At 48.5% G+C, this 25,763-nt stretch overlaps 1 protein-coding gene across 3 annotated transcripts in view; it reads left to right on the plus strand.

Annotated features, from left to right (window-relative positions):
- LOC127585604 (transmembrane protease serine 6) overlaps positions 1–25,547 on the plus strand; it is a 63,482-nt gene extending 37,935 nt beyond the window's left edge. For 2 of the 3 annotated variants that reach the window (XM_052043200.1, XM_052043201.1), the window contains exons 9-18: positions 78–190; positions 4,010–4,119; positions 8,986–9,128; positions 10,832–10,930; positions 14,183–14,299; positions 14,590–14,706; positions 16,983–17,148; positions 17,301–17,572; positions 20,165–20,301; positions 23,514–25,547. In XM_052043200.1, coding sequence (XP_051899160.1) covers positions 78–190; positions 4,010–4,119; positions 8,986–9,128; positions 10,832–10,930; positions 14,183–14,299; positions 14,590–14,706; positions 16,983–17,148; positions 17,301–17,572; positions 20,165–20,301; positions 23,514–23,672 — 1,433 coding nt within the window. In that variant the 3' untranslated portion in view covers positions 23,673–25,547. The remainder of the gene's footprint in view (positions 1–77; positions 191–4,009; positions 4,120–8,985; positions 9,129–10,831; positions 10,931–14,182; positions 14,300–14,589; positions 14,707–16,982; positions 17,149–17,300; positions 17,573–20,164; positions 20,302–23,513) is intronic. The other variant, XR_007958540.1, reaches the window with a different exon arrangement.
- Positions 25,548–25,763: the final 216 nt, after the last annotated feature.

Raw genomic sequence — 25,763 nt, forward strand, 5'->3', positions numbered from 1 at the left:
ACATCCTCTTCAGCTAAATCACATTCTTCCTATAGCTGGGTGACTAACTTAAATCCTTATTGCTTTTTTTGTTTCAGATTGCTCAGTTAACATCACATTGAGAGAGGGATGGGATATCCAAGGCAATGGCAGCACACCGTATTTCCCCAGTTACTACCCACCCAACGCCCACTGTACCTGGTACTTCACTGTAAGTGCACTGCACGCTAACACTGAGCTCTCCTGCCTCTTGGAGTATTGCGTACAATGTTGGTTACCCTGTTATAGGAAAGACATCATTAAGCTGGAAAGAGTGCAAAGGAGATTTACATGAATGTTGCCAGGACTTGAGGGCCTGAGTTATGGGGAGAGGTCGGGTGGGTTAGGACTTTATTCATTGGAGTGTAGGGGACTTTATAGAGGTGTATAAATCATGAGAGGCATATATAGGGGGAGAATCTTTTTCTCAGCGATAGGGAATCAAAAATCTAGAAGGTGTAGGTTTGAAGGAGAGAGGGGAAAACTTTAATGGAGTCCTGAGGGGCAACTTTTTCGGGAGGTGGGTATATGGAACGAGCTGCCAGAGGAAGTAGTTGAGGCAGGTACAATGACAGTGTTTAAAAGACACTTGGACAGGTACAGGGACAGGAAAGGTTTAGAGGGGTATGGGCCAAATGCAGGTAAATGGGACTAGTTTAGATGGGCATCTCGGTCGGCATGGACGAGTTGGGCCGAAGGGCCTGTTTCCATGCTGTATAACACTATGACTGCAGTACTGTGGGTGGGAACTAGCTGTGACTTATAGGATGGCTCTAGATTACAGGTCGAGGATTCTGTAAGAAGTCCAGGCTGGGGACTTTCCGTGCACGAGAGTCCTCTCTATTACGTGAGGTGTGGTGTTTACCACGAGGCAACTGGGAGAGCTGCTGCCTCACAGCTCCAGGAACCCCGGTTCAATACTGGTCTCTGGTGCTGTCTGTGTGGAGTTTGCACGTTCTCCCTGTGACTGCATGGGTTCCCTCCCCTCCACCCAACCCCACCCCCGCGTGCTCTGGTTTACTCCCACCTCCCAAGGATTTGCTGGTTGGTTAATTGACCGCTGTAAATGACTGCTCGTCACAGGATGGGTGTGTCAGAGAGAGTAAGTTGCAGGGTTGCAGGAAAATGAAGAGAGAGAGAATGGGATTAATGGGATCTAGAGAGACCGCTGATGCTGGAATCTGGAGGAACAGACAAAATGCTGGAGGAACTCAGTGGGTCGAGCAGCAGCTGTGGAGGGGAAGGATTGGTCGACATTTCAGGTCAAAACCCTGCATCAGGGCACCAATTACTTCCCTGGGAGGCAGCATGGACCGGATGGGCCAAATGTCCTCCTCCTGTGTTGTTATGAGATCACAGCCTGCGAATTTGCCAGTACTCAACGGCTGTCTTGTTTTGGGGTCAGGGAGGTTGCGATGAGAGGAGTGACCGTGGTGTGATGTGGGGACTGGGTTCCCGAAGGATGAAGGTGAGCCATTGACTTACCAAAGGGAGTCTTGGTCCAGGAAGACCACGTTGCTCCAGGAACACCCAATGACCAGTGGTCCTGGGACAACAGTCCCCATCCAAGACTCCATGAGCAGCGCTCCACAGGGAGTGAATGTCACCCTTCACTCCTGCTGTGACACTGAGGTTCACGAGTTCCCAGTGAGAGGGACACACAATACCCAAAGTGCTGGTTATTGTGTCTTACTCCAGGGATAAATGATTTTCAACCTGTAGGTTAAAGAACCTTTTATATTTGAATTTTTAGACGTGGGTGTGGTTCTATTTGACGTATTCTCCCTGATGGCCGGGAACTAATATTCATTCTTCTCCTAGCAACACTGAATGTGAGGGAGCTTGCTGTGTACATATTGGCTGTCTTCATTATAGCAGTAACCACATTTCAAAATTGGCTTGAAAATCAAAAAATAAAACTGCAGATGCTGGGAATTTGAAATAAAAGAGTCAGAATGTTGGAAACACTCAGCAGGTCAGGCAGCATCTGTGAAGAGAGAAAAACAGAGGTCGTTTCACCGGAACAGTCTGCTCAAGTGTTAATCCTGTTTCTCTCTCCGTAGATGGTGCCTGACCTGCTGAGTGTTTCCAGCATTCTCTGTTTCTGTGCAAATCTTGTGTGGAGCCATCAAACATAGATCTGAAGATAGAATAAAAAAAGAAATGATCTTATTCTACATCAAGCACTGGTTATCCCATGTGGTGGGGTGAAGCACTGGTACCTGTGCCTGTTACACTGTGGGACAGAGCCACACAGAGCAACAGAAATTGCACTGGCTCTAGGAAATCCATGAATAAGGAGATATCTAGGGCACTAACCTCAACGTTGTTACAACTGCAGAATATTATCTGATTTTGGAGTTACCCTAATGTTGATCTATAATAGCATCCACTTGTACAATCTGACAGGCCATTGTTCTACAGTGGGTCAAATTCCTCATTCAATGAAGTGAATGAGATTAAAAAATAAATATGGACGTTGGAAACATAAACTGAACTTGGTCCAACTAACGAAATTACCCTGCTGTTCCCACATTGGACCCACACACCCACCCCAACTGCTCACATCCCCCGTGATGTAACCACGGTTGGACTCGTGTCGGGTGGATTGAGAGAAATTATTCCCACTAGGGATGTGGGACAGTGTACTTTAGACCTGGTCTTCAACTGAAGTTAGGATGCACTCGATGTTCGAAGTTCTTTTCTGAAAATGGCAACTGATGCTGGGTTTTTGGAAATTGGACCTCGATAATATCTCTTAACCTGAGATATTAAGTCATTACAGGTCAAAGAGAGGATCAGCCTCTGATCCTATGCTCCAACTGTCTTATACTGACACAGAAGGAGGCCATTTGGCCCATCAAGTGCATATTAACTCCTGGGAGTGCAATCCCTTCAGTCCCATTCCCCCTCTCCTTATTCCCTGTACCTCTGCAAGTCATCGTGTCTCACACCCTCCCATCAACTGCCCTTTGATTCTCTGTACCATAAACCTACACTGGGGGTAATTTACAGCGGCCAATTAACCAACCCACCCATCTTCAGGATGTGGGAGGAAACCAGAGCTCCCAGGGAAACCCGCACCATCTCAGGGAGAATGTGTAAACTCCACACAGACAGCAGCAGAAGTCAGGACTGAACCCGTGTCCCTCGTGCTGTGTGGCAGCAGTACTAACTGCTGTACCAATGCAAGACCCTCGAGGGATACATAGACTCTTTTCTCCATCTCCTTTCTTTTTCAATCTTTTTATTAGTTTTCAAATTAATACAGATTAATATATAACGTCAATGTTTGTTCATGTAATACAAAGAGATCGGAAGAACAATCATGGCATGGATAATCATAAAGAACAATAAAGTATATAAAAAAATCTGTAGATCCAACGATCTCTTAGTGAATGAATATAATATAAAAGAAAGGAAAGAAAAAGATTTATTATAAAATATAAAAGAAAGAAAAAAAAATCCCCAAAACAATAAGAAAATTTATAAACAATATATCAAACCAAACTAAGCTAAAGAAAAAAAAATTCAAAAAAAAACAAACAGAAAAAAAAACTGGACTAAAAATTCTCAGTAGAAACAGAGTAATATTATGTCGTCAACTCCATTCCTCTAAGTTGAAAAGTTATTACAAGGGGATCTATATCATGCGAAAATATTGAATAAATGGACTCCAAACTCCCTCAAGTTTAAGCGAAGGATCAACAGTACCACTCCTAATTTTTTCCAAGTTTAAACACAATATAGTTTGAGAGAACCATTGAATCTCCATCTCCAATATTTAAGTTTACATCTAGGGTAAACCAGTGTCCCCGCTCCATGCCCTTCCTGCAATGCCCGATTCACATCACCACCCAGTGTGCGTGTGGGTAATACCCCCATCGAGCACGACTTCCTGACTACAGTCCCTAATCTGCTCTTTACTCAGCTGTCACAGCGAAAGGCCAGGGGCCTGATTCACTTTCTGTATGTCCCACCTCACCCACAGGTCCCATCCCTTGACTATGGAATCACCCTGTGGTTTGATGGCTACAAGTTGGACACACCGTTGTTCAGAGAACCCTGCTCCCAAGGCCAGTGGATAGTGCAAAACCGGAAGTAAGTTCAACGTCTTCTGTACATGTCTTTTTGCTTTCTTTTCCAACGCTGGTTCCTCTTCATCCTCCTTCCATTTGGAAGCTTTCTTCCTGGGTCACTCCTAATGACATGGCTGACAAATCCCAGAAATATTCCCAACATTTAAAGAAAACGTGGATAATATAGCATCTTCCTCCACCTCAGGATGTCTCTGCAGCTCATTACGTGTCATTGTGGTTGTGATGTGGAAACTAGTTTGTGCACAGCCAGCAGGGGTCTGTTTCTGAAAGGCGTCACCTCTGGCAACGCTGCACTTCCTCAGTACCACACTGGAGCATCACTTTGAGCTTGGTTTCCTGGAGAGGGACTCGAACCTACAACCAAATGAGCGAGAGTTCCTTCTACCAAGCTGTGAACCACCCCTTGTGCTCCATTGAACTGGATCGAGAATTCCTCCCTCATTCCCTGGTTGGCAGAGGGCAGTTCTCCATGTGGATCCCATCCCACAGTCCGGAGCGGACATCCCTATGAGGAACCCAGCTCTTCCACACAGGAAATTCAGAAACTTTCAAATGGTATTGATATTGGTTTATTATTGTCACTTGTACCAAGGTACAGTGAAAAACTTGTCTTGCATACTGATTGTACAGGTCAATTCATTGCACAGTGCAGTTACATTGAGTTAGTACAGAGTCCATTGAGGTAGTACAGGTAAAAACAATAACAGAACAAAGTGTCACAGCTGCAGAGAAAGTGCAGTGCAAAATGGTCCTTAATCTAAGACAAAAATGAGAGAAGATATTCAGGGCACTCATTGGAGGTACCGGCCTTGAATTGGTGATAGTCTCCCTGACAGAAGCACTGTAGATTCAACATCCACTCCAGAAGTTTGAGCTTATAATCCGGGTGAATCCCAGTGAAATGTTTTGGGAGCTGACAGATTCTATTTTCCCACTGTAAGAGATCACCTGGACTTACCAATGGAACAGTGAGTCCTGGGCAGATTAGTGACCACTGGTGATCCAAACCCCAGACAGATATCCAGAGCTGGTACTTCAGATCCCAGTACAGCAATTTCTGAATACTCCTAAAATTAAACTAGAATCAGAAAGCTTAGTTGTGAGAGGTTTGCTGCAGGACACTGGGGTTCTTCAATGTTGTGTAATTGAACATCATTTTTTCCATGTGAGACAATTATAACCGTAACCGGATCCTTTGGTACCAATTAAAAGATTTATCCAGAACCAGTTCCGCAATAGGGCTGCCCAGGATGATGTCACTCCGCACACAACATTCCCTATGGAGCACTGTGGGGGAACTGGACAGAGTTAAACCCTCAGGATGTCAATGAAATACTTCCATCATCCTTAGTCAGAACCCATCCCGAAAGATCCCACCTCAGAACCAGAATCAGAATCAGAATCAGGTTTATTATCACTGACATATGTTGTGAAATGTGTCAGTTTGCAGCAGCAGTACAGTGCAAGACGTAAAGATATAAAAATTACTATAAGTTACAAAAGTAAAGAAATAGTGCAAAAGGGGAACAGCGAGGTGGTGTTCATGGACCGTTCAGAGATCTGGATGAAAAACATGATGATGCTGGAGGAGCTCAGCAGACAGAGGGGAAGAAGCTGTTGCTGACCTGCTCTGACCCACAACCCCGTGCCTGACCCCCCCCTCCCACACCGACACACAGCCCACCCTCATACCCCTCCACAACTGCCAGAACACTAGTCCCAGTTTTCTCTGTCCCCCCCCCCCCAGCTGGGCTCCCAACTACCCCACTGGACTCCTCCTCACCACCCTGAAATCGGGGTTGAGTGGGTGGGTACATTGTGGGAACAGCAGGGTAATTTCGTTAGATGGACCAAGTTCAGTTTATGGTTTCCAACGCCCATTTTTATCTTCTAATCTCATTTCACCTCATTGAATAAGGAATTTGACTCACTGTAGAACAATGGCCTGTCAGATTGTACAAGTGGATGCTATTATAGATTAACATTAGGGTAACTCCAAGGTCAAATGATATTCTGCAGTTGTAACAGTGTTGACTGAACTCCCCTCAAAGGGCCCAACACCCCTACCCTGAACTCCACTGGGGCCCGCACAACCTCGCTCCCACCTTTGACCCTATGGTGACCTGCAGGCCTCATATATCAGCACTGATGGTTCCTACCACAGCCCACCAGCTGAACTTGCTCACGGCTGGCCAACATCCCCTCCACTCCCAGTACATTTCCAAGTCTCTGCTACAGGGTCCTGACCTGCACCAATCCTTCACCTGTTGCCCTGGGCTCCAGGTTTAATCATGCAACAATTTTCTCAACTTTGTTCTCAAATCCTGCCAGGACTACATCTGTAACCTCCCCCAATCCTGTACCCCGGGAACCTTCCTTCCTCCATTTCTGGCCTCCTGAATCTCCCTCTGGCAGCCGTGCCTTCAACTGCCTGGGCCCTGAGCCCTGGAATTCCCTCCCTAAACCTCTTCCCCTCCCACCTCTCTCTTCCTTTCAATTGGGAATTGGGAATTGGTTTATTATTGTCACATGTACCAAGGTACAGTGAAAAACTTTGCTTGCATGCCATCAATACAGATCATTTGACAACATCAGTACATTGAGGTAGAACAAAGGGAAAACAATAACAGAATGCAGAATATAGTGTTACAGTTACAGAGTGTAAAGTGCAGTGCAGGCAGACAATAAGGTGCAAGGCCATGACGAGATAGATTATGAAGACATTTGGACAGGTACATGGATAGGAAAGGTTTAGAGGGATATGGGCCAAATGTGGACGAATGGGACTAGCTTAGATGGGAATCTTGGTCGGCATGGACCAGATGGGCCAAAGGGCCTGTATGACTCTATGACTAACTCAGCAGGTCAAGCAGCATTTGTTGGTCCTGATGCAGGGTGGGTGGGGCCTTTGATTATGTTGACTGTTTTTCTGAGGCAGCGAGAAGTGTAGACAGAGTCCATGGAGGGGAGGCTGGTTTGCGTGACGGACTGAGCTGTGTCCACATCTCTCTGCATAAGTAAGAGGGTGTTTCACTTACCTTACAGATCTCCAGGTCTGGCACTGGGTGAGTTAGACCAGGGTCATCCTGAGGATTTAACTCGCGGTGCTCCATAAGAAACGTTGTAAGGGGTCTGACAGCCCTATTCCAGAGCAACTAACAATCTGCTGGAGGAACTCAGTGGGTCAGGCAGCGTTTGCGGGGGAAAGGAATTGTCAACATTTTGAGTCAAAACCCTGCATCAGGACCAACAAATGCTGCTTGACCTGCTGAGTTAGTCATAGAGTCATACAGGCCCTTCGGCCCAACTGGTCCGTGCCAACCAAGATTCCCATCTAAGCTAGTCCCATTTGCCCGCGTTTGGCCCATATCCCTCTAAACCTTTCCTATCCATGTACCTGTCCAAATGTCTCTTAAATATTGTTAATGTACTTACCTTAACCATTTCCTCTGGCAGCTTGTTCCATACACTGAGTTCCTTCCAGCAGATTGCTCCAGATTCCAGCATCTGCAGTCTCTTGTGTCTCCAGCTCTACTCCAGAATTAGTTCTGGTCATGTCTGGGCGACTGTATTGAAAGGACCTAGTTATGGTTATAATCAGGATTCACTCATGGAATAATTAATTTTCAATTACACAGCTTTGGAGAAACCCTGTGTTGAGCTTCTCACGACCAAAGTTTTCTGTGGTAACTCTCTGTGAGGAATCCTGGGAGCTTATGGTATGTTTAAGGCGCTATGTAAATGCATGTGGTTTAGGGCTGCCTCCACGAGCAGTTAGTTGACGTCGACCAAGGTTGGTCTCAGAATCCCAGGCCGAGGTGGGAAATTCAGGAGAGATTTCCTGAATTCCAGTTGGTGAAGGATGCTTTTGGCACACTGGCCTTCATCAGTCAGGGAACTGAGTATAGAAGTTGGAAAGTTATGGTGAGGTTGTACAGGATGCTGGTGAGGCCGTGCTTGGAGTATTGCGTTCAGTTTTGGTCACCCTGCTATAGGAAAGACGTTATTAAACTGGAAAGAGTGCAGAAAGGATTTACAAGGATGTTGCCAGGACTTGAGGGACTGAATGAGAGGGAGAGGTTGGGCAGGCTGGGACTTTTTACTTTGGAGCATAGGAGACTGAGAGGTGATCTTATAGAGGTGTATAAAATCATGGGGGGTATAGATAGGGTGAATGCACACTTTTTTTCCTAGAGTTGGGGAATCAAGAACTGGAGGACATAGGTTTAAGGTGAAAGGGGGAAGGTTTATTAGGAACTTGAGGGGCACAGTGGGTGGAACAAGCTGCCTGAGGAAGTAGTTAAGGCAGGTACGTTAACAACATTTAAAAGACAGTTGGACAGGTACATGGATAGGAAAGGTTTAGAGGGACATGGGCCAACTGCAGGCAAATGGGACAAAACTTGGATGGGCATCTTGGTCAGCATGGACCAGTCGGACCGAAGGGCCTGTTTCCGTGCTGTATGACTCTGCTTTTTGGATCATCAATCTGTGGGCGTTACTGGAAACACCGCCAATTTTTGCCCCTTATCTAAGGGGAGGAGGCAAATAAAAGTCAAGCACCTTGGGGGGTCTAGAGTCACAGGTAGGCCAGACTACGTGAGGGTGATGGATTTCCTTCTCTGAAGGACTTGGTGAACCTTGGCTGCTCTCCACTCTATCCCACCTGGGACATGCGTGCCATTGGGATAGAATCAAACTCGCCGTGATGCTTGTGTGCAGATGGAGAATGGGCAGGTGGTCCAGGTGCCAGGACGAGCAGTGCCCACAGAACATCGTGGGCCATTGGCCTCAGAACCTAGGCCTGGCTGAAGCCTGTCCGACTGTGCCTAATGTCACCTCTTCACTGCTTCTCCTCTCTCCCCAGGCTGTGTGGGTGGAGAGTGCTGCAGCCGTACGCGGAGAGAATCTTCGCTGTGGCGCTAACTACGAAGGTGACCTTCAGCTCCGAGGTGACCCTGACGGGGCCAGGGATCCAGTTCCAATACAGCCTCTTCAACCAGTCCAACCGTACGTGTGTGGAGGCAGAGAGATGTTCAATGGTTGGGCCTCGTTGAGATGCTGGTTCCTCCAGCAGTTTGTTTTTTTGCTCCAGATTCCAACATGTGCAGTTGCTTGTGTCTCCAACCATAGGTCTGACCTCCCAACCCTGTCAAACCTCCTCCATCAACAGGTGTCACTGAACTTCTCACCATGTGCTGTGTTGCACTGACACCTTGACCTCCCTCACAGACAGTACGTTCCCAACAGAACAACTCCCCATGCCTGAAAAACTCTCCCCCTCGCTCCTTAATACATCAGTGGCTCCTGTAACCAACAGTTCCGCCTGTGGAAGCAGTTCTGCTTGTTTATAATGCCAGATAATTATGACCTCCAACAACTCTCCCCTTAACATCCTCTGCACCAAGGAGAACAACTTCTGAATCTCCCCCCTGAGAACTCTCTGATCTAAATCAGAATAAAACTAAACCATTAACATTGCAATTAACTTATTCGTGGGATCTGCATGTCGCTGACAAGGCCAGCATTTATTGCCCATCCCTGATTACCCTTTAGAAGGAGGTGGTGAGCTGCCTTCTCGAACCACTGCAGTGAAGGTGCTCTGAAAATGCTCTTGGGATTTCTGGTGCAAGTTATCTACTGAGCCATCCCAGAGGGCCATTAAGAGTGGGTCACCAATCGCTCAGATGTGGGGAGTAGGTATTACTGAACAAAACCTGTTTTAAATCAGCGCAATCGCCATCACCAGGTTCGTTCAAATGCCGCGTTCATTTAACGTAAATCCCACATCTGCTGTGGTAGGATTTGAACCAGCATCTCTGGATGACTAGTCCAGTAACAAGCAGCATGCCACTGTTCCAGTTAATAGGACCCTGTGGGAAAGCTAATAGGACCCTGGAGGTTCCTGTGAGAAAGATGGTCCATTTATAGCGCAGGGTAGTATTCTGACCCCAATAAATATCCAGATACATTCTGGAATGGAGGTGGGAGAAGCCCTCCAACTGGATTTGACGGAGTCAGGCTCACTGGGACGCCATTTGTAACTCTTGTGATGGAGACTCCTACTCTCCTGGGACAGGAGTCGGGGAGTAAGTGACTGACAGTCAAGTATCAACCAATTGGATGATGAAGAGCGAGGGAAGGCGGGGCACCATGAAGATGGACACGTTGTGTCACAGCAGTGGAAGTGAGGGGGTGGGGCGGATGGCAGTCAGGGTCATGTGATGACCCCCAAGGATGTCTCAAGTGAGAGTCGGCAGCTCCTGACTTCTTGACCCTTAAGGTCCTTCGGTTCGAAGGTCAAAGTCAAAGTCGAGTTTATTGTCGCATGCACAGGTACATGTGTGCACAGGTGCAATGAAAAACTTACCTGCAGCAGCATCACAGGCACATGGCAGCAGATAAGCAGCGTTCACAAGGAGAACAATCCCAGCGTGGGATTGCAGGAAGGCAGGGGGCTGAAGGGTGGTCTCGGAATCAGCGAGTCGATCGTAAGATTTAGAGCCAGGTCACGGGCAAGAGCGGAGGGGATTTTTGCCGGACAGTGGGCGGGGAACACGGTTACTGTGTGGAGCCCCAGGATGTCTATAGACAAGACTGTACCTCAGCGAGAGGGCTGCACTTTTCGGGACACAGTGACCAGCCAAGGTATTGGTCAGCTGGACCTGTAAAACTACACCTTGCCATTGACTGTTCCTCTCTCTGTGTTACAGCCTGCCCTGATGGTGTCTTGTGTTCGGTGTCTGGTCTGTGTGTCCCAGAGTGCGATGGTCTGAAGGACTGCAGCAACAATGTGGACGAGAATAACTGCGGTAAAAACATACTTTCCACCTTTCACAGAGGGAGTGGGTGTCAGCTGTGGGACAAGGTCTAATTTTGTAATATTCACCCTCCTGTTCAAATCTCCCCATCCCTTCCCTTCCCTGTCTCTGGAACTTTCTCCAGCTGCACAGTGTTCAATTCTGACCTCAGCTGCTGTCTGTGCGGAGTTTGCACGTTCTCCCTGTGACCGCGTGGCTTTCCCCCGGGTGATCCACGTCCCAGTGATCTGCGGGTTGCTGGGTGAATTGGCCGCTGTAAATTGTCCCCAGTGTGTGGGTGAGGGGTGGAATCTGGGGGGAGTTGACGGGAATGTGGGAGAGAGTGGGTTACGGGGAAATAAATGGGGGAATGAGACAGATGGGATTGCTCTGTCGGCATCGTCTCGATGGGCTGAATGGTCTCCTATGTTGTAAAAAAGTATAAAATATGAGAAAGTCCTCACCACAACCAAAGGGAGCTGCTGCACAGAGCTGTCAGGGCCAGAGTGATCCTCCTGGAATAGTTTCAATTGTTTAGGATGGACATAGAGGAATTTCCCACAACCCCTTCACGCCACAGAATCCTGGATCAACTGAAAAAGGACAAGGAGTCAGCCCCATCACCATTAGACCCATGGCTGATCTACCTCTGCGCCATTTTTCTGCATTAACCTCACACCCCCAGATTCCCTGAATCCATTGACCTGTTTCCCAGGTTACAACCGTGTCTAATGTTCAAAGTAGGTTAGTGGCTTGGAGATGGCGTGAAACATACAGTAAAAATGAAAGTCTGTCATTCTGTCAGTCTCTGTCCCTCTTTCTCTCTCTACCTGCTTGTCTATCTGTTCGCCTGTTACTCCATCAATGTCCATTCATTTATTTGCCTGTTACCTCCTTTGTCCCTCTGTCCCTCAGTCAGTCCATATACTGTTCGCCTGTTGCTCTCTCTGTCCATCAGTCCGTCCATATATTGTTCACCTGTTGCTCTCTCTGTCCCTCAGTCTGTCCATTCATTTGTTCGCCTGTTGTTCTCTCTGTCCATCAGTCTGTCCCTCCATTTGTTCACCTGTTGTTCTCTGTCCATCAGTCTGTCTGTCCATTTGTTCACCTGTTGTTCTCTCTGTCCCTCAGTCTGGCCATCTATTTGTTCGTCTATTACTCCATCTGTCCACCAGTCTGTCCGTCTGTTTGTTCGCCTGTTACTCCATCTGTCCACCAGTCTGTCCGTCTGTTTGTTCGCCTGTTACTCCCTCTGTCCCTCAGTCTGTCAGTCATTTCATCAGTCTACCTGTGTTAGCTTTCCCATCTCCCCCATCAGTTTGCCTGTTTCTCCTCCCAACTAACCACCACATGTGTCAAGAGCACAAATGCAAGACTGAAAGGTGGGACCAGTGGGTCTGCAGATAATGGACCTTTGTCCACACACCCCGTCCCAGCCTGTTTTACTTCCTCTCGTTATCAGTGCCGTGCTCTGTGACCGCACCAGTGGACTACACACGCACTGCGTGTGCAGAGTGAGACATTCAGGCTCGGCCTTAGCGCATGCCCAATGGCCAACTGCCATGGACGAGGCAAAATTCTTTTAGTTCACTCCTGGGGTACTGGCATTGATGACCAGACCAGCTTCTATTGCCCTTGAAAAGACGGTTGGGTAGGGTGGGTTGATGATCGTGGGAAGAGGGTGCTCCCACGGTGATGTCAGAAAGGGAAACAATGAGGAGGAGCAATTCTGGTCTTCACATTAGAAGAATGACGTGGAGTCTTTGGAGAGGGTGCAGGAGAGGTTTACCAGGGTGTGAGCTATAAGGAGAGGTTGGACAAACTTGGGTTGTTTTCTCTGGGGGTTCAGAGGCTGAGGGGAGATCTGATGGAAATGCATGAATTTGTAAGAGGCAGAGATAGGGTAGACATTCAGAGTCTCTGTCCCAAAGTGGAAGTGTCAAATACCAGAGGGCATCACTTTAAGGTGAGAGGGGAAATGTTTAAAGGAGATGTGTGGGGCAAGTTCTTTACACAGAGAGTGGTGGGTGCCTGGAACTCGCTGCCAAGAGAAGTGGTGGAAGCAGATACAATGGCAACATTCAAGAAGCATTTAGGCGGACACGTGAACAGGCAGGGAATGGAGGGATGTAGACCATGTGCAGGCAGTTTAAATTGGGAACATGGTCGGCACAGACATTGTGGGCCGAAGGGCCTGTTCCTGCATGAACAGTGCTACGTTCTGTGTAAGTTTCCGAGTCAGAGAGTGGTGGAGATGGCATTCCCGTGTACCTGTTGAATCGTAGGATCAGTCCTTCTCAGATGTTCCCATCATCCAGTGAGGATCAGCCTCAGCCCTAGCTGTTCTTCCTCGGCAAGGATCAGAGCAGGTTCCCAACCCTCACACTCACGTTACCTGTCAGCGCTGCCCACACCTCCACTCGCATGCAGCCTGAGCGACAAGTGTTGCATTATCCCTCTTCCCAGCGGTTGGACCCAGCACTCTAGGAGAAGACCTCAAGCTCCCTCGGTCCAGAGAGCTGGGTTCCTCCCTGAAGGCCAAGGATCAATTCAAACCAATGTTTGTGGAAGTCCTTGTACCTTATTGCCTGCCTGGGCTGCACTTTCTCTGTGTCTGTAACACTATATTCTGCGTTCTGTTATCGCTTTTCCCTTGTATTACCTCAAAGTACTTATGTTTTGAAATGATCTGTATGGATAGCTTGCAAAACTAAGTATTTCACAATATTTTCGGTACATGTGACAGTAATAAACCAATTCCAATACCAGAGTGCTGTCTGGGTGACGACACAATCCTCTACAGCAGCTTGTCCCAGCACCTGCCCCTCCCTGTAAATTACCCCCGTCCCTATCTGCTGTCAGTCTTCAACATAAACCTTGGCAACAGTTTGAAATTTGTGTTTATGAAAGAGTCAAAAAAAATCATAATGTTGTTTGTTTTAGAAGTAATGCAGTAAATAGTGATAAACTATTATCAGGACGGTGATATCTGCAGGATTGTGGTGATCTTCCCTTCCCATGTGGAACTCTCCCTCTCACTGTCTCCTTCCTCTCTAACCCTTTAGTGGTTGCCCTAAGCTTGGATCCCCAGTTCTCTAGGTCTCCATTCTCCCTCAGACCCCACCTCTCCCCATCATGTTCCACCCTTCCCCCACTCTGTCCATCTCTCAAGCTGCCTCCTCACTCTCCATCCTTGTCCTTTCCTCCCTTGCACTCTCCAGTGGGCCATCCTGCTTCATCCAGTCTCTCTCTCTCCTTCCCTAGTTTGTCCTGCACAGCATCAGTGTACCGGTTCAAGCAACCCCTGTCTATCACTTCACAAGATCTGCAACCACGTGAAGGACTGTGAAGCTAGGAGTGATGAGGAGAACTGTGATGCAGGTGGGTCAGGGTCACTCTCCCGCACCATCAGTGTTGGAATCACTTCTCTAAAGAATCTTATTCACCTGAGCAGCCGGCATCAAAAATTTACAGCGTGCAGTTTGCTCAGTTTGTATTTAGATGTGTGTGTGTGTGTGTGTGTGTGTGTGTGTATGTACATGAGTATGCCTGTGTGTGTGTGTGTGTGTGTGAGTGTGAGTGTGTTTGTAGGCATGTGTGTGTACGCACGCACATGTACGTGTTAATACTGCTGCTGTCTAACTGTGTGTCATTGGGTGCTCCACCTGTAGCCGTGCCATGCGACCTGTTCACCTACAAGTGCGATGATGGTTCCTGTGTGAAGAAAGCAAACCCTCAGTGCGACTATGAGAACGACTGTCACGATGGCAGTGATGAGAAGAACTGTGGTAAGGACCTGTGGTGTGGTGGCTGGGCAGGCTGGGAAGAAACAACAGACTAACAGACGACCTCAGGTACCGCTGCTTAGAGAGAGAAATGAGATGGAAGTTAACAGTCCAGTTATAGAGGGATACCAGAGTGAAGCCTGGTGCCTGAAGCCAGCACCAGATATGCCCAAGGTCTCCCTCTTCCCTCAGTTACTCTGAGGATGTGTCCGGGCCAGTGTTGATTCGCTGTTGTGGGGGAGGAGATGAGGGCAAGGAGAGGTGTGGGTCAGGGGTGGATGGGGGAAGGATTGGTGGGAGGGGTCAAAGGTGGATGAGGGAGAAGAAGGGGAATGTGTTAGGGGGGTGGTGTCGGGGTGTGACACCTCTGAACGAGGTGGGCAAGTCGTGCCAAACTGTGGCTGGGGTATTGTTGGCAGACTCGTGCCCAGAACCTGGATCAAGGCTGCTTGGAAATTGCTTCATTCCAAACCCTTCCACCAATCAGAAGTGAGAAAAATAGAAGCAGGGGCAGGCCTGTCCTGCTGACCCATATCCAGAGTGGGGAACTGCCCCATTGAAGAAAGGATCTCATTGGAGGATACTGTCCAGTCCAAAGAACCTCCAATGCCCACCTCCCCAACCACACACTCCTCCTCCTTCCCCATCTACCCCGTGACCAATCCCACTGAAAGTCATGTCTATCTTCCTGCCCAATCACATCCTCAGAAACCCTCAGCATCCACAAATAGATCTTCCTGAGCCTTGAACCCACTCAGCAGCTGAGTTCCCACTGGCCCCCAAGGACAGAATTCCAAAGATTCCCAACCGTCTGGGTGAAGAGCTGCAAGTTCCTAGGTGTAAATAACACCAACAATTTGGCCTGGACCAGCCAAGTTGACAGTACGGCCAAGAAAACACACCAGCACTTCTACATCCTCAGAAGGCTAAGGAAATTCAGGATGTGCCTGGTGACTCCTACCAATTTTTATAGAAGCACCATAGAATGCATCCTATCCGGATGCATCACAGCTTGGTATGGCAACTGCTCTGCCCAAGAGCGCAAAAAATTGCAGATGGTTGTGGACCCAGCCCAGTCTATCACGGAAACCAGCCTCCCCTCCATCGACTCCGTTTACACTTCCCGCTGCCTCGGAAAAGCAGCCAACATAACCAATGACCCCTCACACACTGGTCATTCTCTCTTCTCCCCTCTCCCATCAGGCAGAAGATACAGAAGTTTGAGACCACGAACCACCAGGCTTAAGGACAGCGTCTATCCCACTGTTATCAGACTCTTGAACGGACCTCTCATACTCTAAATTATGAACTCTTGATCTCCCAATCTATCTGATCGTGGCCCTTGCATTTTATTTGTCTACCTGCACTGCACTTTCTCTGTAACTGTAACACTATATTCTGCATTGTGTTTTTTTTTAAACACCTCGATGTACTTATGTATGGAATGATCTGTCTGGATGGCGCACAAACAAAAGCTTTTCACTGTATCTCGGTACATGTGACAGTAGTAAACCAATACCAATACCAAGATATTTCCTCCCTCAGTGGGATATGACCAAGCCCTTGTGCCAAGACTATATCCTGGTTGCATCTCTACTGCCTGAGGAGCAGCCCCCAGCATCTCCTTGTCACTCCGTTTCATTCTTCTATACTCTAGTATCGCCTCACCCTCCTCAACCCTTCCTCTGTAAATGAAATGGCCAGCTCATTGCTGGCCAGTCCACGTCGGGCTGGGATCCAGCACGGACTGGTAAGGTATTGGTATTGGTTTATTATTGTCACTTGTACCGAGGTACATTGAAAAAATTGTCTTGCTTACCGTTCATACAGATCAATTCATTACACAGTGCATTGAGGTTGTACAGGGTAAAAACAATAACAGAATACAGAGTAAAGTGTCACAGCTATAGAGAAAGTGCATTGCAGGTAGACAATAAGGTGCAAGGTCAAACACGGTAGATTGTGAGGTCGAGAGTCCATCTCATTGTATAAGGGAACCGTTCAGTAGTCTTATAACAGCGGGATAGAAGCTGGTGGTATGTGGCCTCAGGGTCCTGTATCTTCTGCCTGATGGGAGAGGTGAGAAGAGAGAATGTCCTGGGTGGGTGGTGTCTTTGATTATGCTGGCTGCTTCACCAAGACAGGAAGAAGTATAGACAGAGTCCATGGAGGGGAGGATCCCTCAGAGTCCATGGTGGGTTTGGTGACCCACTCTCGTTCCGGGCGTCCTGGGAGAGGGTCGCCAATGACAATTAACGAGGTACCTCCTCTTCCCTCAGACTGCGGCCTTCAGACCAGCAAGAGCAGAATTGTTGGTGGGACCAATTCCACGGAGGGCGAATGGCCATGGCAAGCCAGCCTACAGGTCAACAGCATGCACGTCTGCGGGGGTATTCTCATCAACGAGCGTTGGGTGCTCTCTGCAGCTCACTGCTTCCCGAGCAGGTAGATAAAACTCTTACATGATCTTCACCCCTTATAGACGGGAGGTGATTTCTACCTTGCAACTCCCTCCTTAGAGGGTCCTGGTACGCAGGCCAGGATCAAACCCCCACGGAGTTTCAAACTCTGTCTTGATTAGATTCCTTCCCTTGCAGTTACGCACCACCAGAATATTGGACGATCTACCTTGGCAAGTTCAAGCTGAGCACCGTGGGCAGTAATGAGCTCAGCTTCAAGGTGCTGAGGATCATTGTCCACCCCTACTTTGATGAAGAAACCTACGACTACGACGTTGCCCTCCTCGAGCTGGACCAGCCCGTGCCCGTTGTGCCAACCACCTTTCCCATCTGCCTCCCTGCCAAGACGCACGTTTTCGAAAAAGGCCAGTTGTGCTGGGTCACAGGCTGGGGAGCAACCGAGGAAGATGGTAAGTGATGCTGAGGGTCAGGCCTTCATTGCCGTGCTCGCCCAGAGCAGCCTCGGATGCTCCATTGAAGCTTTGCCACACTGGCTGTGTGCTCAGCATCTCCAGTGTCACAGGAGGAGAGTGAAGGATGATCGGGCAGATGAGGCAGGACCCAGTTTATCCTTCTTCCCCAACCTGCTTACCCCACCTTTATTAGTGACCTTCACACATACATCGTACAGCACAGAAACAGGACCCCTCCTAGACAGGGAGAGAGGAAGAGAGAGAGAGAAAAGAGGGAAAGAAAGTAAGAGTGGAGAGGGGAACCTACCAGCCGATGGATCAAGACGGAGCAGCACGGTTGGTCAGAAAGTCAAGGATCCAGTTGCAGACGGAGGTGTTGAGTCCCAGGTCTCAGAGTTTGGTGATGAGTTTGCTTGGAATTATAGTACTGAAGGCGGAGCTGTAGTCAATAAACAATAGGACGCTTTCTATGGTGCATTGATAAAAGTTGGTGAGTGTCAAAGGGGACATACTGAATTTCTTTAGCCTCCTGGTGAGCTTTCTTGGCTGTGGCGTCTACGTGGTTTGACCAGGACAGGCTATTGTGGTGTTCACTCCTAGGAACTTGAAGCTCTCAACCATCTCGAACTCAGCACCATTGATGTAGACAGGTGTATGTACACCGCCCCCTTTCCTTAAGTCAATGCCCAGCTCTTTTGCTGACATTGAGGGAAAGGTTGTTGTCATGGCACCATGTTACTAAGCTCTCTATCTCCTTCCTGTACTCCAACTCATTGTTATTTGAGGTATGACCTGCTACAATGGTATCATCTGCAAACTTGTAGATGGAGTTAGAGCAGAATCTGGCCATGCAGTCATGAGTATATAGGGAGTAGAGTGGAGGGCTGAGGACACAGCCTTGTGGGCACCAGTGTTGAGAATAATCGTGCTGGAGGTCTTGCTGCCTGTCCTCACTGATTGCAGTCTGTTGGTCAGAAAGTCAAGGATCCAGTTGTAAAGGGAGGTGTGAGTCCCAGGTCTCGGAGTTTGGTGATGAGTTTGCTTGGAATTATAGTATTGAAGGCAGAGCCGTAGTCAATAAACAATAGTCTAACGTAGGTGTCTTTACTGCCCAGATGCTCCAGACATGAGTGTAGTAATATCCTTAGGATGGCCCATTGGTTAGTGCCTCACAGTTCCAGTCACCCGGGTTCAATCCTGACCTCGGGTGCTGTCTGTGTGGCGTTTGCATGTTCTCCGTGTGACCGCTTGGGTTTTGCCCGGAAGCTCCAGTTTCCTCCCACATCCCAAAGACATGCCAGTGGGTTAACTGCCCCTGGTGTGCAGGTGGGTGATGGCAGAATCGGAGGGGGGGGGGGTGTTAGTGGGCATGTGAGGGAGGATAAGCTACAGGGAAGTAAGTGGGGGAATGGGACTGATGGGTAGGCTGTGGGAGCTGGCATAGACTCGATGGGCTGAAAGGCCTCCTTTATTGTAAGAAAAATATGGAAATTATGTTGTGTTGGAGAATTAGTATTGTCCAGCTCACCGGGGAGACTTCCTCATCTCGTGGGATCCTTTACATCCACTGAAAGAGCAGATTGGCCAGTTTAACCATACACCTCATGCCTCCCTGGGTGATGGCCAATCCTTCCCATTCCCTTGAACCGACACTATCCACCTCCTCTCACCAAACTCACCTCCCTTCATCCTTCCACAGGTGCTGCCCAATCAATTCAAGGGCAGTTAAAGATAGGCAATAAGCCCTAGCCTTGACAGGGATCCTAAAACAGAAATATTTGCAAAAAGAGAATTTCTTCAACTCTGTTCCAAATTTGTTCCATACAGAACCCTTGTATGTGACAACACAACAGACATTAATCCCCTCAGCCAGCGCTGAGTCCAGAGATAAAATCCCCTGTGAAAAGATGCAGCAGGATGACATCGGGAGTAACAAGGACAGACTGCAGAGATTGAGTGAAGATTCCCAAGAGTGAAGAGATTAATTGAGGTCAAATTGAGTTAGCTGACATATGCGAGAGAGAGAGATAGAGACGGAGAAAGGGGGGAGAGAGAGTGGGGAGAGAGGAGAGAAAGAGAGGGGAGAGAGAGAAGAAAGAGAGGGGAGAGAGAGAGGAGAGGGGTGAGAGAGAGAGAAGGAGGGGAGAGAGGAAGAGGGGAGAGAGAGAGAAAGGGAGGTGTGTGAGGGAGAGAGAGAGAGAGAGAGAACATCTCTGCTCATGGGTTGTGGGGAGGGGTGCAAAGCTGGGGTGGGAGCTCCAGACCTGTGACAATAGGACCAGGACATTCAGGGTTGACATCAGGAGAATCACTCTGTGCCAGGAAGGATGGCGGAGATAAACAGGAAGCCTCCCATCCACCACTCAGCTCACAGTTAGATGCGTGGCTGATGGAGAAATCACATCAGATACGTAAACGCAGAAAGTTCCAGAATTCCATGAACTGATCTGGAGATGACCGGTATCAGTGGTCACTGTGTGTGTGACCGCACGCCTTGTGCTTCTGACTGTACCACAGAGACATAGGAGACTGTACAGGACAACACAAGCCCAAGGAACCCAAGAAACCCAGTGGCTTCTCTTCTTTCAGGTTCAACGGAAGATATTCTTCAGAAAGTGGATGTGCAACTGGTGGATCAGTCAGTCTGTAACGAAGAATACAGCTACACCATCACCTCCCGAATGTTGTGTGCTGGTTATGCTGAGGGAAAGAAGGATTCCTGTCAGGTAATGTGTATTTTAAATCCTAATATCTCAATTACCAAGACTATGTAACAAAGATTCCTCTCTGGCTGTGTACCCCAGACTAGAGCCCACCTTGTCTATTCCCACTTTCTAATTCATCCTCTTTACACCCCCCAACTGTTCCCTCTACCTCACAAGAGGTTTAACTCCGTCTTGGGCAAGTCCATGAAGTTGATACTGCTGCCATGGTGTGCCAGCCTACGGTCTCACTCTTGCTGCTAATCCCAACCCAGGACACAACAATCTCTCCAAACTCCTTCCCAGCTAACTCGCCCTCACCCCATCCTCAACACCCCCCACTCCCACCACTCAACCCTGCTTCCTTCTGTGGCAATGGCTCCTAGTTCTCTCAGACCTCTGGCCATCCATCTGGAAGGATAACTCAACCTCTCCTGATTCCCCCATTCCCCACCTTCTCCTCCTCTGGCCCCTGCCATCGTGTGCCAGCCTACGGTCTCACTCTTGCTGCTAATCCCAACCCAGGACACAACAATCTCTCCAAACTCCTTCCCAGCTAACTCGCCCTCACCCCATCCTCAACCCCCCCCACTCCCACCACTCAACCCTGCTTCCTTCTGTGGCAATGGCTCCTGGTTCTCTCAGACCTCTGGCCATCCATCTGGAAGGATAACTCAACCTCTCCTGATTCCCCCATTCCCCACCTTCTCCTCCTCTGGCCCCACCTCCAACATTACCGAGCTGTGTCCACCACCCACCCCTCTCATTTCCCACAGCCCCCTGGACCGAACTCAAAAGGAACCCCCACAGCCCCGGTTCTGAACTCCCTTCTTTCTGATCTCTCTACATCTCTACACCCGACAGCCACCAAGAAAGAAAGCAAATTGGCGGTGATTAAGGGACAGTTTTATGCTCTTCCCATTCACTGAGGCTTCCCAAAGCCTCTTCACGTAGGACGTCCTATAGAGAGCGGAGACCCTTAGCCTATCAGTATAAACTAAGCTGCAAAAACCCTTCCATCTCTCTGTCTCTCACTTTCTCTCCTTTCCAGTTCTGATGAAGACTCTTCAACCTGAAATGTGAACTCTGATTGTCTTCCCACAGATGCTGCCTGACCTGATGAGTGTTTCCAACATTTTCTATTTTAATTTCAGGTTTCCATCCTCTGCGGGTTTTTTTTAAATTTTATTTTCCCTCCTGTGTTGTGAATGGTCTCCCCTTTGCTGCCAGATCCTTCACCTGCCCCTCCTACAATCTCTGACAGTACGACAACAACAAGATAGGTGGTATAGTGGAGAATGAAGAAGGTTATCAAAAATCACAGGGGGATCTTGATCAGCCGAGTAAGTGGGCTGAGGAATGGCAAATGGAGTTTAATTTGGATAAATGGGAGGTGTTGCATTTTGGTAATTCAAATCCAGGTAGGACTTTCAGTGAATGCAGAGTGTTGTAGAACAGAGGGACCTTGAAGTACATGATTCACTCTAAGTGGAGTCACAGGTTGACAGGGTGGTACAGAAGGCTTTTGGCATGCTGGCCTTCAGAAGTCAGGGCATTATAAAAGTTGGGAGGTCACGGAGTGGTTGTACAGGATGCTGGTGAGGCCACACTTGGAGTATTGTGTTCAGTTTTGGTCACCCTGCTATAGGAAAGATGTTATTTAACTGGAAGGAGTGCAGAAAAGATTTACAAGGATGTTGCCAGGACTCGAGGGACTGAGTTATAGGGAGAGGTTGGACAGGCTGGGACTTTATTGCTTAGAGCATAGGAGACTGAGAGGTGACCTTATAGAGGTGTATAAAATCGTGAGGGGCATAGATAGGGTGAATGTGCTCAGTCTTTTTCCCAGAGTTGGGGAATCAAGAACTAAAAGACATATGTTTAAGGTGAGGGGGAAAGATTTAATAGGAACTTGAAGGGCAATTTTTTTTTACACAGAGGGTGGTATCTATGTGGAATGAGCTGCCAGAGGAAGTGGTTGAGGCAGGTACAATAATAACTTTTAAAAGACAGTTGGACAGGTACATGGATTGGAAAGGTTCAGAAGTCTATGGGCCAAACGCGGGCAAATGGGACTATCTTGGTTGGCATGGACCAGTTGGGCCGAAGGGCCTGTTTCTGGGCTGTATAATTCTATGACTCTAACAACAACCCCCTCAGCCAATGGGCAATGCATTTCCCTGTATCTGACTCCAGAGTAATTTTTAAGGCTGTTTTGTTTGGCTTAGTCAGGGAGCCATCACGTATTAACTAACGATGGGCTGTAAGCAGAGAGGATCATGGCTCCGCTCCAGAGTCGCAGCTTGAGCCACGCAACAGGGCCTTCAGTGAAGGCGCCATCCTCATTGGCACAGCTCCTGTGGGGAAGGTCGGCCTGCTGCAGGACAGGAAGACCCTGCCTTCACGTGGTGGAGGCTGCAGCCTCAGGGAATCACCACGCTCTCGTGCAGTCGATGATCTAGATTTGAGGGCTGTCACTGTCATGTGGGTGACATGGATGCAAATGTATGCACAGCAAGATCCCAAAAGTGACAGTGTAGTGAGCAGATCATCAGTTCTAAGTTCTGCTGCCTGGGCATTTGGATAAGTAGCTTTGTTCAAAAATGCAGTGAAATATTTTACACAGACCTAAGAGAAAAGTGAGTTTCCAAGAGTGTGGTGTTCCTTCAGACTGCACCAGGTGTGTGTGTGTGTGTGTGTGAGTGAGAGAGAGAGAGATGGCCCCTCAGTATCGCACTGAGAGGTGTGTGTGTGTGTGGGCTGAGAGGTGTGTGTGTTCGCACACTGAGAGGTGTGTGGGGGTCCCTCAGTACCACACTGAGAGGCATGTGTGTGGTGCTCCCTCAGTACCACACTGAGAGGTGTGTGGGGGTCCCTCAGTACTGCACTGGGACATGTGCATGGTTGTGTGGGGGATTCAAGCAAGGCAGAGTCAGTGAACCCTGGAGGGGGCAGAAAATTCAGTGCCATATCACAGCCAGGAAGACTGTTTGGTCTCTAAGTGCCTGTGAGACTACAGACCAGCACTGGCCTCGTGCACTGAGGTAAAGGAGGAAGGAAAAGGGGGGAACAGTGTGAGTAAACAGTGAAGTACTAGAGGTAACAGCACAATAACAGGCCATCCAGTCAAAGGGTCTTCACACTCCACTCCAGCCTCCTGCCACCCAACTTTACCCAGACCCCAGCAGCAATAGTCAGGCAACGTTATGATCCTGATGGTGTTTCCCTGCCCACAGGGTGACTCTGGAGGGCCACTAGTGTGTGAGGAGTCCAGTGGCAGATGGTTCCTGGCTGGAATTGTGAGCTTTGGTATTGGCTGTGCCCGACCAGGATACTATGGCGTTTATACACGGGTAACCAGACTCATCGCCTGGATTCGCACCATCGCCTGGTAACCAAAGAGAATCCTTCATGCCCCAGGTCTGGGACGCCGACCACCAGTAGTGATGTCACATGGGACCATTTTGAAGGCACCACGATGCTCAGCAGCTTTTGATGATGTCAACACGAGAAGGTCAACACTCAGCATATTTTGATGATGTCAGCATGAGAAGGTCAATGCTCAGCACCTTTTGATGATGTCAGCATGAGAAGGTCAATGCTCAGCACCTTTTGATGATGTCAGCATGGGAAGATCAATGCTCTTGATCTTTTTGATGATGTCAGCATGAGAAGGTCAATGCTCAGCACCTTTTGATGATGTCAGCAATGGGATGGTCAATGTGACTTTTGGTAAATAAGCTATGAAGCCAATGAGCCCACGTGTGTCCTGCCCGTTAATAGGTGACGAAGCGGGGAGTTGGGACCATTTTTAGCAATTTCTCCATCTATATTTGTGGGAGGTTTGTGCAATTCAGGGTAAAGAATTTTAGGAACCAAGGGATTCAACAGCCAGCCAGGAACGCACATTAGAGATGTTAACCAATAACTCCTGGACCCCATCAGTATCCAGGGTACTGGATACTGACTCCAACATGTGTACACAGACAGACTGGAGAGGGGAGAGTGGAAGGTCAGGGGCACCAATCCAATCAGGGCTGATCTATATCCAAATTCCAGCCCCCCACCTTGGTTGTGTTACCCTAGTTCCCCACCCACACCACACTGACCAACAAGAATCAAATGCCATCAGTTTTGGACTTCTCTAATTGGCCCCCACCCTTAATAATTTTGGGACTAAGTCCTCCCTGACCCTACCCCTGGGAAGGTCGACTTCGGTTTCAAGTCCCTCTCCTTTGTTCCGGACTCCAGGGAAAAACACCTCGACTAGATTGGACCTCAATCTTCTGAACTCGGGCCTCAAGGAAAACAGACGTTTCTAGCAGGGTATGGGGCAGTTTGTCCTCTAAGCTCTCTACGAATCATTTCATACTGAGTCAGTGCGACGTGGTTGCAGCTGGTGAGAGGGACTGCTGGGGAGAGAATGGTAAATGAGGATATTTTGGGGGAACAGGAGTGCAGCTGAAACACTGCTGGTAGATTAAACAAATGATCCAAGTCAGTTTTCTTTTGCTGAATTCTTTCATCTGACAAAACTGCGAGGGAGCAGGCGGTTTCCTCAGGGACTGCTCAGTACCCTTCATATTAGGAGCCAGTCCCAGGAACTGCCCTACATAGGCAAAAGGTGAGCATCCCATCTGTAGCTCAGTTTTGCCTCACACACAGGTTTAAGAGCACCTCTCTCTATAATCTAGGCACACCCTCCAGCAAGGGAGACTTACTCAGGCTTCGTCAGGTGACCAACACACACCCCAGGGCACTGCTTCCAAGATGTCCAGAGAAATTCTCCCCAGTATCCCAGCGAAATGTCATTCCTCAACCAACCTTCCTAAAAGCAGATTGTCTGCTCGTTATCACTATTTATGGGAGCTTGCTGTGCGCAGAAAACTTCAGCTACATGGCTCACCACTCCAACTCCTCTTCAAGAAGGACTTCCTTACCTGTAATGCACCCTGGGACATCCTGAGGCTGTAAAAGGCACTTTAGAAATGCATGCCTTTTGCATGGTTCCCCCAGGGGGGTAGAGGGTGTTCGATTGTAACTCTAATGGCATGGAGTGTTGAACTGATGCACCGTTGCCACTGGGACAGCTTTCATTTCAATTTTAGTTAGCTTGTGGATTGATGCAGTCAAACAGAGGCCATTCTACCCATTGTGCAAAAACTGACTCTTTGGGAGATCCACTACCCCGCTTATCCACAAACACCCAAAGGTTTCTCCCCTCACCTCTCCTTTTATTGGTCCTGAGGAAGGGTCCTAACCCAAAATGTTGACCGCCTGCTTTTCTCCACAGATGCTGCCTGGCCTGCGGAGTTCCTCCAGCATCATCGTGTTTTTCATCTCCTTTTATTCAATTCGCTTTGAGAATTCCTACTGTCCTTTCGGGTAGTGCATCCCAGATCGCTGCCCAAACATGTTCCCATCTTCCCTCTGCCTCCTAGCCAATTATCTTAAATTTGCCCTGTCTGGTTGCTGACCTTCTTGCC

Source organism: Pristis pectinata, chromosome 33, assembly GCF_009764475.1.
Source record: "Pristis pectinata isolate sPriPec2 chromosome 33, sPriPec2.1.pri, whole genome shotgun sequence".
NCBI lineage: Eukaryota > Metazoa > Chordata > Chondrichthyes > Rhinopristiformes > Pristidae > Pristis > Pristis pectinata.